At 39.4% G+C, this 16,661-nt stretch overlaps 1 protein-coding gene across 1 annotated transcript; it reads right to left on the bottom strand.

The window, feature by feature from the left end:
- Positions 1-12,019: 12,019 nt before the first annotated feature.
- Positions 12,020-15,519, bottom strand: LOC139721346 (arylacetamide deacetylase-like). The gene is made up of 4 exons (XM_071632662.1): positions 15,129-15,519; positions 14,581-14,833; positions 13,643-13,706; positions 12,020-12,855 (listed from the first exon to the last, which is right to left on the bottom strand). The coding sequence occupies exons 1-4, from the start codon at positions 15,270-15,272 to the stop codon at positions 12,048-12,050; spliced, it is 1,269 nt and encodes a 422-aa protein (XP_071488763.1). The 5' UTR covers positions 15,273-15,519; the 3' UTR covers positions 12,020-12,047.
- Between the last annotated feature and the right edge of the window lie 1,142 nt (positions 15,520-16,661).

The following is a 16,661-nucleotide window of genomic DNA, read 5'->3' as shown; positions in this document are numbered from 1 at the left end:
CAATGTGATGAAGATAACAATAAGTAATAAAGACACAGGTTAATTATTAACAGAGATACAAATAAATGTTATATCATTATGGTAAAGTCAGAAACAAAATTGCTGGAAATTGAGGGGACTGCAAAAAGCAGAGCTTGTAGTATGCAGTCCCCTCATAAAAAAGGGAAAAAGCAAATTGCAAAGAAAAAAAAGACAATTTGCCTAACAGATAGAAAAAAAAAGACAGACAGTAAACACATAATATGTACATGCACACACAAGGACGCACATTAATAATGACGAGGCAGCTCTCTTGTAAGGGAAGAAAAGATAAGTAGGTAGAAAGATTAGTGAGGAAGGTAGTAAGTCCGAAATGGACAAGAAAGAGGGAAGGAGAAGGAAATGGTGGGTCATAACCAGGGCACTAGAGGCACAGAAGCTTGGGCTCGCTGTGGTTCCTTGATCAGCCCCTGGTGATAGACATGCAATTCGTCTTGATTATGGTAAGCCCCGGTCACATAGACATCCCGGATCATCCCGGACCACCACGGATCTGATCTGGGGAGAGATCCATGTTGACGCCTTGGACATCCTTGGACATCCGTGTATGTCCGTGTAGATCCGGGGACATCCGTGAGGCCAACACGGCAACTTTTGAAGGTCAAAACCGTCCGGCGTCATCCGGGGGTTGCCGTGTTGGCAGAGCAATCCGGGATGGTCTATGTGGCTGCCGTGTAGCTGCAGTGTTGATTATCGCGGTCGAAACTATCCTAGATCTCCTCGGATCACCGTGTAGATCCTTGAGGATCCGTGTTTATATGTGGCTGGGACGTCAGGCTTCAGGCCCCAGTCACATATAAACACGGATCCTCAACGATCTACACGGTGATCCGGGGATTTCTGGGAGATCCGGGATTGTTTCGACCTCGAAGAAGTGTCGACGAGCGTTGATATGACTGTACACACGGTATCAACACGGCAGCTACACAGATAAGGCCGGAAGAGCGCGGCGTCTACACGGACAAACACGACATATTATACACGGACCAACACAGCAGCTACACGGCATCACCCCCAGATCAGATCCGGGGTGGTCCGGGGTGATCCGGGATGTCTACGTGACTGGGGCATAAAGCCCCTTTTACACTTTCACGGATCGCATCACGGATGACCACGGATCGTCGATCCGGGATCATCCGTACTGTATTGACTCCGTGAAGTCTTCTGTCATTATTCTTGATCGTTCGGCATGTCCGCGGAAAAAATCAAGCTTTCTTAATTTTTCATCCCGGACATCACGGATGAAAATCAATACGAACTCTTCCTTGTTGGCACCGTCTACTCCGTGTTGCCTCCGTATTCCTTCCTTGTAGGCATCGGCTACTCTGTGTTGCCTCCCTACTCATTCCGGGACAATCCGTGAAGACATCGGGACGTCCGTATTAGCATCGGCTCCATCCGGGATGAAAAATTAGGGTATTTTGCCTATACAAGCTCATAGAGTCCAGAGAAATAGTCCATAGAGAAATTTGCTCAGATCTTCCCCCATCAGTACAGCCATCAACCCCTCATACTGTTCGTATAGTGGCCGTCTGAGAAACTTAAGTGACCCACACACACCTCCATGCTTTTTTGTGTGTTTTGATTTGTTTTGTTTAGTTTTTCTTTGTTTATGTCAAGATTTTCTAGAAAATGACAGTTTGCAACAAAGAGATTTGACTGTATCTTGTCGACAAGCAGAGAAGTGTGTAGGCTGCTGCAGATTTTCTGGTGCGCTTGCATACTGTACTTAGCTCTGGAGGTACGTCGCCTGAGAATGATAAAGTATCAAAAGCAAAAGCAAAAGTAATATCCGTGTAAGGACCGCGAAGTGACCCAGTTGCATCCGTGTCCTTCCTTGATATCCGTGTTAGCTCCGTATCGTTTCCACTGTGGTCCGCGTTCATTCCTTGTTTGTCCGTGTAGGCACCGTACTTGTCCGTGTAGCCTCCGTACTTGTCCGTGTAGACACCCAGTTGGGATCGTATTCACACCGGCACTGAGAGGAAAATTTATATTTTGCATGCCGGAACACCACGGATGACGATCCGTGGTCATCCGTGTAGCAATCCGTGAAAGTGTAAAAGGGGCTTAAGACCTACCTTTCGTCTAAACCATCGGAAGAGCACGGTACACATACGATATTTCCAGGGTTCTGGAAAACCGGCTGGGACGGGCTGGTAGAGTATATAGATGCACATGATTCCAAAGCCCAGAAATAGGCACAGGCCTTGGAAAAGCACTGCAGTGATACGAGACTTCCAGGCTTCTGGGGAACCCGCTGCGTCCGGCTGGTTCAACCCACAGCTGCCCACGACTCCCAGCCCCAGTAGTAGAAACAAACGTGTTTTCATTTTCTATTTGTTTTAAGGCGATGAAGGCGACGTGATGTGGCTGTGAAAGTAAACTGCCCTGATCAAAAATGCGCGGTTTATGTCAGGGACCCAAAACTGCTATACAACAGTGGAATCGCATTGAAATACCATCGTATCAGAGGGAGGATGCTGCACTCTTGCCTGTAGCCAGCATCGGTTCGGTATGTTTCTATTGTCTGTTGTTCTAGCGTTCATGTATAGCGCTGATCACAAGCACGGAATGTTCAAAGTCCAATACACACAAACAAAAACAAAATATAACACCCCCCCAAAAAAAAACAACAACAACAAACAAACAAACAAACACAAAAATTACCAGAGCCCGTGAAAAATGAAACTCTCTGTTGTTGTTTTTTTATGTATTGTGTGGCGAAAGGGGTTGAACTCCTAGCCAAGTAGTAGTATGTAGTTGTGTTACTGTATGTGTTGGGAGACAGTATTACTTCCACCCCCTACCCCGGCCAGAGGCTGAGAAAAAAAAAAAAAAAAAAAAAGCCTCCCTGTTCTCCATGATTATGAAGTGCGCTTCATAAGAATCGGGTAATCTTCGTTATTTCAAAGGTTCTTTACTCCAAAAATAAATAAGTTTCGTTATTCCCTATCTATAGGCTCCATTTTGCGAACACAAATTTCCCTAACAAAATGATCACAATGTATGCCTGCGTGTTCCTTTTATTGTTTAGCAAAGGAATAAACTGATCTTTTCAGACTACAATGTATAATACTAGTATCATGCCCTTGGTCTCGCTCGAGTGAGCAAATCATGATAGACACTCACGCTAGACCGAAATCGTTCCAGGTCCGTGGTAATGATAAGCTCCCTTGTATGATGTATTGAGTTCTCATCTCTGCTTGTTTACACACTTCGCGAGAAAGGAATTTAATGTTTAATGAGACAATTACGGTGGGGATTGAGCGAATAGTGTGACGGAGCAGGGAGGTGAGACAAAAAGGAGTGGGCACTCTGCCCTGAGGGTTTTCCCTATCACTCAACACAGGATTACAAGGGATCAGTGCCCCAACGAACAAGTAAACGACCTCTTACGTAACGAGGTCAGTCTGATCGTTATCACTGCTGTTTGATGTTCGATCCTCGGGGCCGCGGTGATTTGGCCCTCTATCGTTAGGAGTATGGACAGGCCAGTTGACTTGTGTGTGTTCACAAGGACGTGTATGAGGGTTTTACATTCTTTATGCAGGCTCACACGGCATATACTCTTGGGACCTGCTAGTCTAAGAATTCAGCTCTCGATAGATACAAAAATTTTGAAAATCGGCCAAGAAGAAGTTGAGTTTTGACAATGTAACTGTTTAACAATAGCCATTGTTTTGTTCTTGTCTTAATCAAATTACGACGCAATGTCAAGTGTAAATCCTGACTAGTGCTGACGAAATTCACCTGTAGATCAGCAGATGTTGGGGTTTTTCTTTAGTCTGATGTATCACTTCATTGTTCGCTCTTGTTGGTTCTCTTGTCATATTTTTTGGGAAACTTGCGTACATCCGCCAAGACATGTTTTTTCTGGTCCCACTAACATATTTTTGTGAGCAATTTTAGTTCTCCAGGGGATGAAAACACTATTTGAATGTTTTTTTGTTGTATGCTGGGGATATATTGAGGCAGGAGGGCTCGAATCTACAACAGAGTGGTCACGATGGAGACTACTATAGGACCTAATCTTGGTGAAATAACTTGCCTCCTTGCCTGGTGTATGGTGAAAACATGTGAGAGTTCAGTGAGAGCTGAACTATCTCACATGTCCTGTATCATGCCTTATAAGATATTCACCATGGCACTTTTTTGTCTGTCTCTCTGTTTTTGTTTTATTCTTATTTGAAAGCTGAATGGGTATTTTTATGATGTTGTTGCTGTTGTGGTTGGTATTTTCTGTGCGAGCTTGGTATTAAAATTATTATTATCATCAGACATTATTAGGGCCTGTGTTCCACTACTCAGCTGTTCATGTTTCCTTCATATTCTTACAATCAGTATATTATTATTGGTGCTGCTAATCATTATTATTAAATGTTTTTAAGTCTGTGTTAATTTGTTTCCATTTCATGTAAAAGTTATTTCACCAGCGCATGCAAAGTACATTTGTTCCCAAGAAATCTTATAGTACATGGACATGTAAATGCACATAAATTATAATACCTTGAATACTAGCTGCAAAATTCAAAATGTGACCATGCAACCAGTTCACTGCACATCACAATGCACCAGTGTTGTTTGCAGGCACAGCAATGGGTAATGCACCAGTAATGCACCAGTACCACCCAACCACGTGGAGTAATCCAGGTTCTGGCCAGGGAGGGGTGAGACCCACCAGCCTGTTGACAAGGATTGCGCATGTGCACTGTGCGGCCAAGCGGCAGTAATCTAGTTAGTGGAGTGGTCTCTTGGGGAGTGCGGCTCCGAGGATGGATCAAAAGACACTAATCCAGTGCCCACTCCTTTTCCTCTCACCTCCCTGGACGGAGTTAGCTGTTTTTCATTTGTATATTATACAATGAATTAATTTACATGTATATCTCATTCTGTGGGAATGCAGGTCTGACTATTCCACTGATACAAGTAAAGCGCTGGAAGTGTCAACAACTGGTAGAATTACGCATTTAGTTCGATCAGTTACTGTGAGCATAGCCTAAGGGATATGATACAGACAAGAAGACACTGACAAATTATCTTTTGCAATGAATGTACACAGTTCTCCGTTTTAGGAGAGTACGTAACCACTAATGTTGTCGCTATGGCGTCATGGAAATGCTACTGGAGTAGAGGGCTAATCCAGGCACCCTCGATAGATCCTAATTCACAAATCAAATGGCTCCTACAGTGATGGTGCCTGAAATGTTCTATGGTTCCTCCATCAATCTTACAAGACCTGCATTTCGTACGGACAACTCAATCCAACCTCAGCTTCAACTTAAACTTTATTCAAAACCAAAAATATTAAGCTTACATTAATCACAGATAAAAAGAAAATACATGAATTAAGTAATGGTTTTAGGGCCTCTTAAAAAGAATGGGGGCTTGTGATTTGGGCTCTATAATAAGTGCAAGTAAGTTGGGACTCAGTGGCACAATGGGCAACAGACAATGATGTCAAGTGACAAGGAAAAGGAAACTATTATGTTATAATATTAATCCATAGGATCAGTCGCTGAAACCACCGACTGCAGTCCAAAATGCCACGCAAGTTCACACATTAAGTATACAATATGGCAAGTGCACATGAGGACAAACCCTATAAAAGCATATACAATGGAAAAGTAAACTACATGCGGAAAATGAATTGACTATCATATAAACACACACGCACATCCACGCCAGAGAGAACATAGAAGACTATGCTGACCAATTTTCATAAATCTTTCCAAGTGTTTAACACTGGCGTAAGTAATTCATTTCAAATTGTCAAGTAGGTATTTTACGTCGAGCTTTCACCCTAGAGAATGATGTAGGCCTATGCTGTTCCTGATATCAACTGACAATTGATTCCATTATTTGCTCCAAGTGGTTCTGGAAGAAATCAAAGAAACATTAGTCCTTACATAAAATCGATGGAAGAGCTGGTTTCTTTCAATGATAAATAAGCCTTTTGATTGGCAAAATTGCGGACAAGATTACAGTTTAGAAATAGGAACCAAACAGTTAAATGACACTAATCAACAAGTGGCACGTCGTAACTTGAACCTGAATAATATAGGGCCTACCTGCAAGTAGTCAATGCAAAGCCACTGAAAAAATGAAATAAACAAGTGCAACCATGATTTGTTGTTGTTGTTGTTATCATGGCTTCTTCTGAAACACTGTTAATGATGCTTATTGATGTCGATGTAGAGCAATTTGTCAATCAGTATAGCAAACTGCAACCAATGTTCGTGAAGGCATAGTTTGGTCTGACGGTGGTGTATATCATACAGAGTTGTTTTTAAAAGGTTTCTCAATCTACATTTCCTCATAATAAGCCTTCTCCAATTAAGACAGTAGTAATCTTGTACGTCTTTGCTGTTATTCGTTAGCCCGCTACACCCTGTCCTTATTACCCCCTTCAATCAACGTCAGGTGAGACCTGGGGGGCATTCCATGAAGCACTTTGTCTGACAAAGTTGTCGGACAAATTTGCTCTCAACCAATCAGATGCAAGGATTTCAGCAGCTTGTAACAATTTTTCAGAATAATATCCGTCCAAAACGCTTCATGAAATGCCCCCCCCCCCCCCCATCTTTGACCCAGGAACTTTTTCCGAGGGTGTTGGCATGATTTCACACACCATCTCAGCGTGGATTGGCTTTGACCTCAAAGCTTGGATTTAAGAATATTCTAGTGGCTCTTTACATTTTGCACGCACTATACACTCTAAGAAAAATAGGTTCTAAACTTTGCACCTTTACCATCCAGTGTCACACTGGGAGCACTTTTACGGGTGCAAATTGCACCTTTCAGGTCGATAGTGGTCTGAGAGGTGCAAAGCTGCACCCGTAAAGGTGCTCCCAGTGTGACACTGGTAAAAGTGCAGAGTTGAACCTATCTTATTTTTTGTTTAGAGTGTAGCTACATTGATACCTCCTATACGAATGCATGGACACGTGAATGTCAAAAACAAGTCGTCTTTTATTTGCGTAATGATACGATTGTTTAAGTTAGAAGATGTGAAATGTCATGGACAATGATTTTCACACACAAAAATGTAACCAAAGTGATTTCAAAAGGAAGTGTTATCATTGTGCCTGAATGCCTTTGTGTTCTTGCGTTCGAGCATTCTTTTACTGCTTGTAGGGAAGTGACTATTTTTATAATTATACTGTGCCCCGTTGAGACTTATGCCTTACTTGCCCTAATTTGGCCTACCGATGGTATGAAGAATACAGCAGATGTTAACGGTTGAATATTTTCGTATGTCCTTCTACAAAAACATTAAACTATGAAAGTACAAACGTCAAATTGCATGAAGGAGGTAGAGTATATCCGTCGCCCAAACGCCTACTAGATGGTCTTTCATAAACATAGAATGTATCTTTAATTGGTATGCTTTTATTTAACCACGGCGTTTCAATCATACTATAGTCTTTAAAAGCGTTAAAATTTGTCACGAATATACATAATTTGTATGAGAAGGATATGACGTATGAGTGGACAACAATACAAAGAAAATATAAAGGAAATTCAACAAAAATTCACTTTTCTAGAATCATGAAAGAGCAATGGACCAACCGCTTTCAGAAAGCAGGGGGAATAATTGCTATCCTTAACATATGTCAATATCAAGTTGATGGAATTTGTAATTTTCATGAAAAATGGATTTTTGCAGAATTTTCTTTATATTTTCTTGGTATTGTTGTCCACTCATACGTCATAACCTCTATTAGTCTCCTCACCCAGCGGTTCCAACATCAAAACTTTAAAAATTCATAACTTTTGCATCGATTGTCCGATTTTCTTCAAACTTTCACTGATGTGTTGTACTAATGTTGCTGCTTTCACTCAATCCACATTGCTCTTGGGGTTTATCTTCCCTTTAAGTATTTAAACCACATCCCGAGTTCCTCAAAATACCACAAGAAACAACTTTTATCTTTTTCTGTTTTAATTTTGCCCATCTTGGACTACACAGTTTAACTTTATGGAACTTTACATGGTAGCATTTATATCTCCTATGTTGCGTTGATTACTACCTATAGGCCTATCATAGGTATCAAGCAAAGTCACCAAAATATCCACAAGTGTGGAAACACCTCTTCCCGGTACAATTAGTGCATTGCAGTCTATCATGTAAACAGAACAAAACGAGCCGTTAATTTCATTTTCATTCCAAGCTCCCTTCACAACCCTGCCAAATGCCACTTGTACACTCATGTGAATCACGAATAATACCTCATTGTCAAGCACGACTATAGCTAACCAACACAATATAGCGAGGGGATGTTTTTGATTTGGTATTTTACTGTTTGTACTCTGTGCTGTTAAGCGTTGTTTTATTTTTTTTAACTGAATAAGATGTCCACCTTTTGGCAGCGGTAGATGTCATTCTCCGTGAATCACTGCATCTTGAGAAACTGAAACAGACATTCTTTTTTTTTAATGTCTGTTTCAGTTTCTCAAGGTGCGGTAATTTTGTGAGAGATGCAACGGAAAGAATAAATATCTCTGTTGTATCTCTGTAGGGCTTATTACTTTTTGTTGCTAATATTTCTGTCGTTAATGGTTGAAGTACTTCTCTATATTTGTATTGTGAGGAAACGACACATTGAAACCAGTCACTGTACTGAATTCTGAACCAATAGTGTAATACTAATAGCGTTGGGTATATGTAATGTCTTATCTATCAAAAGTACACTGTATACTCCGCTGTGTGTCAGATCAATAAAAAGTGAAGCTTTCAGACTTAAAGTTCAATAACAACAAAATTTTATGGGTTACGTGAGAGTATTGTCAGCAAAGGGAAATTGAGCAGGATATCCAGAGGTGGTATTCTGAACACCGTTTTATCTCTGTTGTAACTTGTGTTGTAACTTGTGTTGTAAGTCTGTGAGTTATAACACCGCTAAAACAGTTGTAAATCGGTATTCTGAAAACTGTTTTAACGGTGTTGTAAGTCATGATAACCACGCCCATCGCAATAATCATATCCAATAGGAAATATTGTTAGAAGTAGCATCTAAGACATTTCAACCAATAAGATTGCTCCCTTGGGCAAATGCGCCTTGCTTAACTCTGCGCGTTTTAACAAGCGCTCATTCTCTGGCGTGCGCACAAATAGGACAATGGTATGCGCAGGTAAAGAGAGCCAGAGATAAAATAAAGTTACAACAGAAGCTTGATCATTATGCCTTCTTACCGGTTTTGACGTATAGTTGGTGCAGTAGGGGATTCGCAAAGCTATCTCAGATTGAGTCTTTTTATTTGAAATTTTGTTAAAAAAAATAGGAAGATATCTGGCGTTCATAAGAGGAACCCAAATTTCATGGTTTATGTGGAACTAGACGCTTCTAAATTAAGTTAAGCCCTTGCAATGCCATGTTATTATTATCATTAAATGTTATTGTTGTTGTTGTTGTTGTCACTATCTTCACAAGATATCTCTTGGAGATCATTATCACGTAAAGTTCCATCATGGAACCTTAGACTTCTAATACTTTTCTTAGGATTCGCGCCATCCCCAGCAATAAATATTTTTGAAACACCCAAAGGTACTGATAATGAATTCTTTTTGGTGAAGATAGTGAAATCATATTTAAAAATATTTAATATTTTGAAAGATATTTTTGAAATGAATAGTGCTTAAAACAAGTTAGTGCCGACGGTGCCGGTAACCTTTCTGTTCATGTGTTTGTGTTTTTATCTATGTGCATAATTATGCTACGCGTATGTACTTGCAATGTTACTGTTAACCAAATTTTGTATTGTGGAATGAGTTTACATTTTGTCAAACTGCTATATCATTTGCCTTTCTGTACATACATTGTTTTTATTTTTTGTATATCTTTTTTATTTTGAACTCGCATACCACAATATTGAGTTGATGAATAATCTCACTATCTAACATAAGTTAAAACGAAAGTTACAACGGAGTTATAACACCCTCCACCCTGTTTTATCTCAGAAGCATAAATTTGCACGGGGCATGACTTACAACAGAAGATAAAACAGTTTTCAGATTACCGTGTAAACTAATGGGTGTTCAGGTTTGCGCCCACTGTTACGCGCGTGCGCATACCCTAAGACAATGGTATGCGCAGGCAAAGGGTGCGCAAGATAAAACACTAGTTACAACAGAAGTTACAACAGAAGTTACAACAGAGATAAAACGGTGTTCAGAATACCGATTTATTACAACAGACTTACAACAGAGATAAAACGGTCTCAGAATACCACTCCAGAGCTACATTACTACGGTGATCCCTTGCATCTATCTCCAAGTTTATTTCTATCCTGTTGGTTTATGTCGGGTTTCTATATACACCATACAGGTACAGGGATTTATGGAGTTCCTGTGATAAACTCCACGCTATTAGGGCTTTCCAAATTAAGGCTCTCTGAGTAAGAGCATCGGCCTTGCAATCCGGAGCTCTGTCTTTCCAATGGAATCTCATTTTCTTAGCTCATTTTTTTTTCCGTCATGATAACCTTTATATTTTGTGGTACAAATTATAATGTATGGCAAGCTTGGTGATGTACATGTATATATTGCACTGCGTAATTCACCAAATTAATGTCATTCTTATTTATTTATTCATTTTTTAAAATGCAGGGGTGGTATTCTGAACACCGTTTTATCTCTGTTGTAACTTGTGTTGTAACTTGTGTTGTAAGTCTGTGAGTTATAACACCGTTAAAACAGTTGTAAATCGGTATTCTGAAAACTGTTTTAACGGTGTTGTAAGTCATGATAACCACGCCCATCGCAATAATCATATCCAATAAGAAATATTGTTAGAAGTAGCATCTAAGACATTTCAACCAATAAGATTGCTCCCTTGGGCAAATGCGCCGTGCTTAACTCTGCGCGTTTTAAGAAGCGCTCATTCTCTGGCGTGCGCACAAATAGGACAATGGTATGCGCAGGTAAAGAGAGCCAGAGATAAAATAAAGTTACAACAGAAGCTTGGATCATTATGCCTTCTTACCGGTTTTGACGTATAGTTGGTGCAGTAGGGGATTCGCAAAGCTATCTCAGATTAAGTCTTTTTGTTTGAAATTTGTTTAAAAAATAAGAAGATATCTGGCGTTCATAAGAGGAACCCAAATTTCATGGTTTATGGGGAACTAGACGCTTCTAAATTAAGTTAAGCCCTTGCAATGCCATGTTATTATTATTATTATTATTATTGTTGTTGTTGTTAACTTAGACTTCTAATACTTTTCTTAGGATTCGCGCCGTCCCCAGCAATAAATATTTTGAAACACCCAAAGGTACTGATAATGAATTCTTATTGGTGAAGATAGTGAAATCATATTAAAAAATATTTAATATTTTGAAAGATATTTTTGAAATGAATAGTGCTTAAAACAAGTTAGTGCCGACGGTGCCGGTAACCTTTCTGTTCATGTGTTTGTGTTTTTATCTATGTGCATAATTATGCTACGCGTATGTACTTGCAATGTTACTGTTACCAAATTTGTATTGTGGAATGAGTTTACATTTTGTCAAACTGCTATATCATTTGTCTATCTGTACATACATTGTTTTTATTTTTTGTATATCTTTTTTATTTTGAACTCGCATACCACAATATTGAGTTGATGAATAATCTCACTATCTAACATAAGTTAAAACGAAAGTTACAACGGAGTTATAACACCCTCCACCCTGTTTTATCTCAGAAGCATAAATTTGCACGGGGCATGACTTACAACAGAAGATAAAACAGTTTTCAGAATACCGTGTAATCTAATGGGTGTTCAGGTTTGCGCCCACTGTTACGCGCGTGCGCATACCCTAAGACAATGGTATGCGCAGGCAAAGAGTGCGCAAGATAAAACACTAGTTACAACACAAGTTACAACAGAAGTTACAACAGAGATAAAACGGTGTTCAGAATACCGATTTGTTACAACAGACTTACAACAGAGATAAAACGGTCTCAGAATACCACCCCAGCTCCTTAGATCAAAGCCTCATCTGTATTTTCAAAACTGACATGCAGAGCCTACTCTGACCATAGGTATTCTCTAATGTAGTTGACAAAGTCATCCGCCATTTGTCGCCCTATTTCGAATGTGACGTCACCAAACCACTGAATGGCATGGTAACCAAGTTCATAATTTTCCCATCTGACCGGCACTCCCGCAGCCTTCAGCCTTTCCACGTAGAATATCCCGTCATCGCGTAAATAATCATAGCCAAACGTGGCGACAAAGGTGCGAGGCAGCGAGGACATGTCATCTCGCAAAAGCGGCGAAAATTTCTCCGACATCCAGATACTTTTCAAGCTCCTCCAGAGGTCGTCGTTCCCGAAATCGAACGAGAGTGATCGCTTGTAGCAGTCGATCTTCATGTCGGCTGGAACGAGGTCGTGATTGAAATATTTCTGGTAGACTGCAGATTGTTTAAATTCTGCTGATGTGTGATTGTTGGCGTAAATCTGCCGCCCAATATCATTATCGTCATCTGTGTAGCCAAGTGTGTAAGCGGTGGTAAAGTAAGGAGCGAGTTCTAGAACCGGCATGGGACCGTGGAACGCATTACACCTCATTTTCTGTATAGAGGGCGTGTTGAGATCGAGGCTCTGCAGCCATGGGTAGAGAAGCACCTGGAGCTTGATATCGGGTAAGGTGGCGTCATCGGCGATGGCGGCCGAGACGACGGCGGCGAGATGACCACCGGCGCTGTCGCCGATCACTGCAACTCTCCTCGGATCAACATCCATCTCCTTGGCATGGGTGAGCAACCATTTGGTGGCGGTGATGGCGTCATCATGGGCGGCAGGGAACGTATGGGCTGGAGCAAGTCTGTATCTGTAGAAAAAAAAAACCCAATGACATTCGCGATAATGCATTATATATATATATATATATATATGTGTGTGTGTGTGTGTGTGTGTGTGTGTGTGTGTGTGTTTATGTAAGACCTTACTTGTAACTTCGAGAACAAAGTCATCACCACTTGTAGACTAAGCCTTCCAAGGTGTAATTGTGGATTCTTTCAAAGCTTACCTGAAAACTGATCTAAAAAGAAAGATAAAAGCATACATGCACTACAAAGCCGACAAAAGTTTTTAATTGTCTGTAGCACAATACATTTATTCTCCTGTGTCATAATGCGCCACGGCATAATTTTACTTGATAGATGGAATATCATTAACATGTTGTGTGTGTACGTTTATTATAGATAATTTATACAGATAGAGATAGATAGGTAGAGATATTTTGATATGTTTGATAAAAACCTAAAATGGCATGAAAATTTAGGTTTTTATAACATACTATATTCAAATATTTCTATCTAAATTGCTTGCTTTCTCTGTCTAATGATTTGAAGTTAATCAGGACATTAGTTTCAAATTTCAGTGGGAACTGAATAAATTCAGGAATGCCCCTAAATTCTTTAGCGTTCCTTACAGTTTAAAATGTGCATTGAAAAGTCACATGTCTGGAACAGGAGCATACTGACCACGTTTCATTATTAATGTGTATATGGAATAAGAAATGGGCTACAACAGTACAAGGAATGCAGATAAATCGTTATTTGTAGCTTTTCAAAAGAGTAATAAAATCATAATCGGGTACAGAACAATGATCTCACCCGACAGCAACTCCCACTATTCCAAGTCGCTCGGATATCATTCGAACAGCTGGGTCGTAAAACTCTGAAAATCAAAATGTTTCCAAAAAAGAGAGATAATAATCTTTTCAATGAGTACTTAACTTTTTCTCGTGTATATATCAATAATGATCGTAGGAAATAATGAGAAGCGGAAGAATCGACAATATATACATATATATAAATATATATATACATATATTCATATATATATGTATAGATATGTATATATACATATTGTATATATATATGTATATATTCACAAATATATATAGATATGTATATGTATGTATGTATATATATACATACATATATGTTTATTATATATATTGTATATATATATATATATATATATATATATATATATGTACATTTTTTTCATTGCCGTTAGCTTTAAAGTTCCTGTACAGCAGTTGGTTTGACGTCTGAATCGTCACCGAAAGCCACGAAGGTAACTGATTTTCTCAATGAGTACAAAAAGCATCCTAACGTTGATCAAAATGGATTTTAGGGGTTGAAGTTACTGAAATGAAAATTGTGAGCACTATAACTTATGTGATCGAATCATGACCTTCTTATGCATGCATCTCTGGTCCGTTAAATTGAAAATTGACATGGCAGTTGCGGTAACGTTGATGTTACAATTTGGGTTTCACTAAATTGCTAAAGACCAGAAAACGATCATTAACTTGGTTCCAGTTTTCTGCGATGTGAGCTGGCTAATATGTTATTCAAGTTGTATGTCCTTCCATAGGAAAAGACACAAGCACTGTTTCATAATGCCTTTTATTTCTTCTACTTTCTATCAAAGCAACACAACTTTCTTCTCCAAAAATGTAGGGAATATTATGACGCCTAATTTAATTAATGTTTGCTAATCAACAGACAGATCGAGGGAATTGAATCAGACAGATTATCACCTATGCTTCCCATCGCCAACCCGCCTCCATGGAAGAAGATGAAGGCCGGAAGTGGCTCCTCGCGACCTCTGACCTTTGGTTCGTACACTCTCACCCTGACCCCACCAAAGGTGTCCAATCGGGACCTGATGTTCGAGCCAGGAACCTCAGACGGTGGTTGCTGAACCAAAGTCGACATGATGCGAAAGAATTCGCGCGCCTCTTCAAATGCGTTTGGGCACCGAAAATCCCGGGCGCACATCCTCATCGTGTTCTAAACAACAACAACAACAACAAAACCAAACAATTAGCAAGCTCTAAAAGCAAGACTTGAAAAAAAAAGAACTCTGAACCTTAATCATTAAAAAAACACATGAAAATTTGGGCAAAGAATATAAGCTATTATCGATTTTACAGAGGCCAAATGAACGCTAAATTCATGCAGGTATTCTAGTGCACCGACCGTTCTTCCCTTATCTTGTGTCGTCATGAACAGCCATTTTCAGATCTCTAAGCGTGATGATTACGAGGAAACTGAGAGAGACATATCCATAGTGACCGGAACTTACGAGTAGTGATATCGTCTGTGCAGCGGTGACCGTGGCGCGGTACTTCCACGGCTCGGGAAATCCGTCAGGTACAGGTTTGTAGAGCACGTAGGCAAATGCGATACCCAGTACAAGGAATACGAAAAGAATGGTCTTAGTCTTCATTGTGTTTATCTGCCAATTTTTTCCTGCTCAATAATAAGATGTCTCACACAGATGGAATTCACACGTGAGTACGGTATCCAAGCTTCAAATGCGTCTCAGTTTCTCAAGGCAATGCAGAAAAGCAAAAGTCACACCTGTACATACTTCGCGGAGCTAGTCAATATTATCCCCTCTTGACCATTACGGGTATGATAATAATAATCATAATCTAGATCTTACTCTAGAGCGATACCAACAATTAATGAAAAGGGAGTATTGACGATTTTGTATGTGTGTAAAACACGTGGGAAGCTCGAGAGCTTTTGTAAACGCTATTTGCAGCGATTTGTCTGCCCTACATACGAAACGTATAGAAAGAGACCTGTTGTTCTATGAACTTTGGACGATTCTTTCGTGCAACAAGACTCAGTGTAGACGCTACTATAAAGACTCTGCTATGATAATAAAATATGTCAATGGCGACTATAGATAAACAAAAACCGACCCATTGTGGCTATTATGTACTGAGTGCATACCGTGTAGTAAGGCAACCCTATCTTCTCCCATCCCCTTCTCTCCTTGTGATGTCACTTTTCCCTCTCCTCCCTACCTCTTCTTTGCTTTTGTTTTTTGTGCACATTAACACTACCGCTATATTCATAGCATATACATTTATACATATATATATATGTGTGTGTATGTATATGTATATATATGTATATATATATATATATATATATATATATATATATATATATATGTATGTATATATATATATATATATATATATATATATATATATACATATATATATAAGTATATATATACAATTCTCTTGCCTTTTCTCTTTGAGATAAGCTATCCATTGTTTATATAAAAAAAAATCTGGCCTGTAATTTAACTTGGCAATTCTAAAAACTAAAGTCTTCAATTATACCCTCCCCCTTCCCTCTCTCTCTCTCTCTCTCTCTCTCTCTCTCTTCCTCTCTCTTTCAGTGTTGATTGATTGATTGATAACTTTATTGTCCACTCTGGAAATTCTGTGTACATTGGATATCACAACAAAATAAACATTAAATACATCACAGGTGCACCACACATTTTATTTTATTTGTTTGTTTGTTTGCTTGTTTGCTTGCTTGTTTGTTTGTTTGTTTGTTTGCTTGGTTAACCAAAATAATATTATTATACATTTGTGATTCGGTGGAATGGCTAGCCCTTACGGAACAAACACAGGGTCACACGGTTGGGGTTTATGCGAAAATATCCCAATTTAACATAGCTGCTAGGTGGAATTGGGGTAGTTTCATTAGAAACCACTCACTGCTTTTTACCGATGACAGTTATAATATCTGTTATGCTATAGTGTATGCAAAGTGTACTAATGATATCGTGTGAGATGACTTTGAA

Source organism: Diadema antillarum, unplaced genomic scaffold (assembly GCF_040938485.1).
Source record: "Diadema antillarum isolate AM-2024a unplaced genomic scaffold, OU_Dant_1.0 scf00000141, whole genome shotgun sequence".
NCBI lineage: Eukaryota > Metazoa > Echinodermata > Echinoidea > Diadematoida > Diadematidae > Diadema > Diadema antillarum.
Note: the sequence above shows the minus strand (reverse complement) of the source record. Positions and strands in the feature narration are given on the sequence as shown.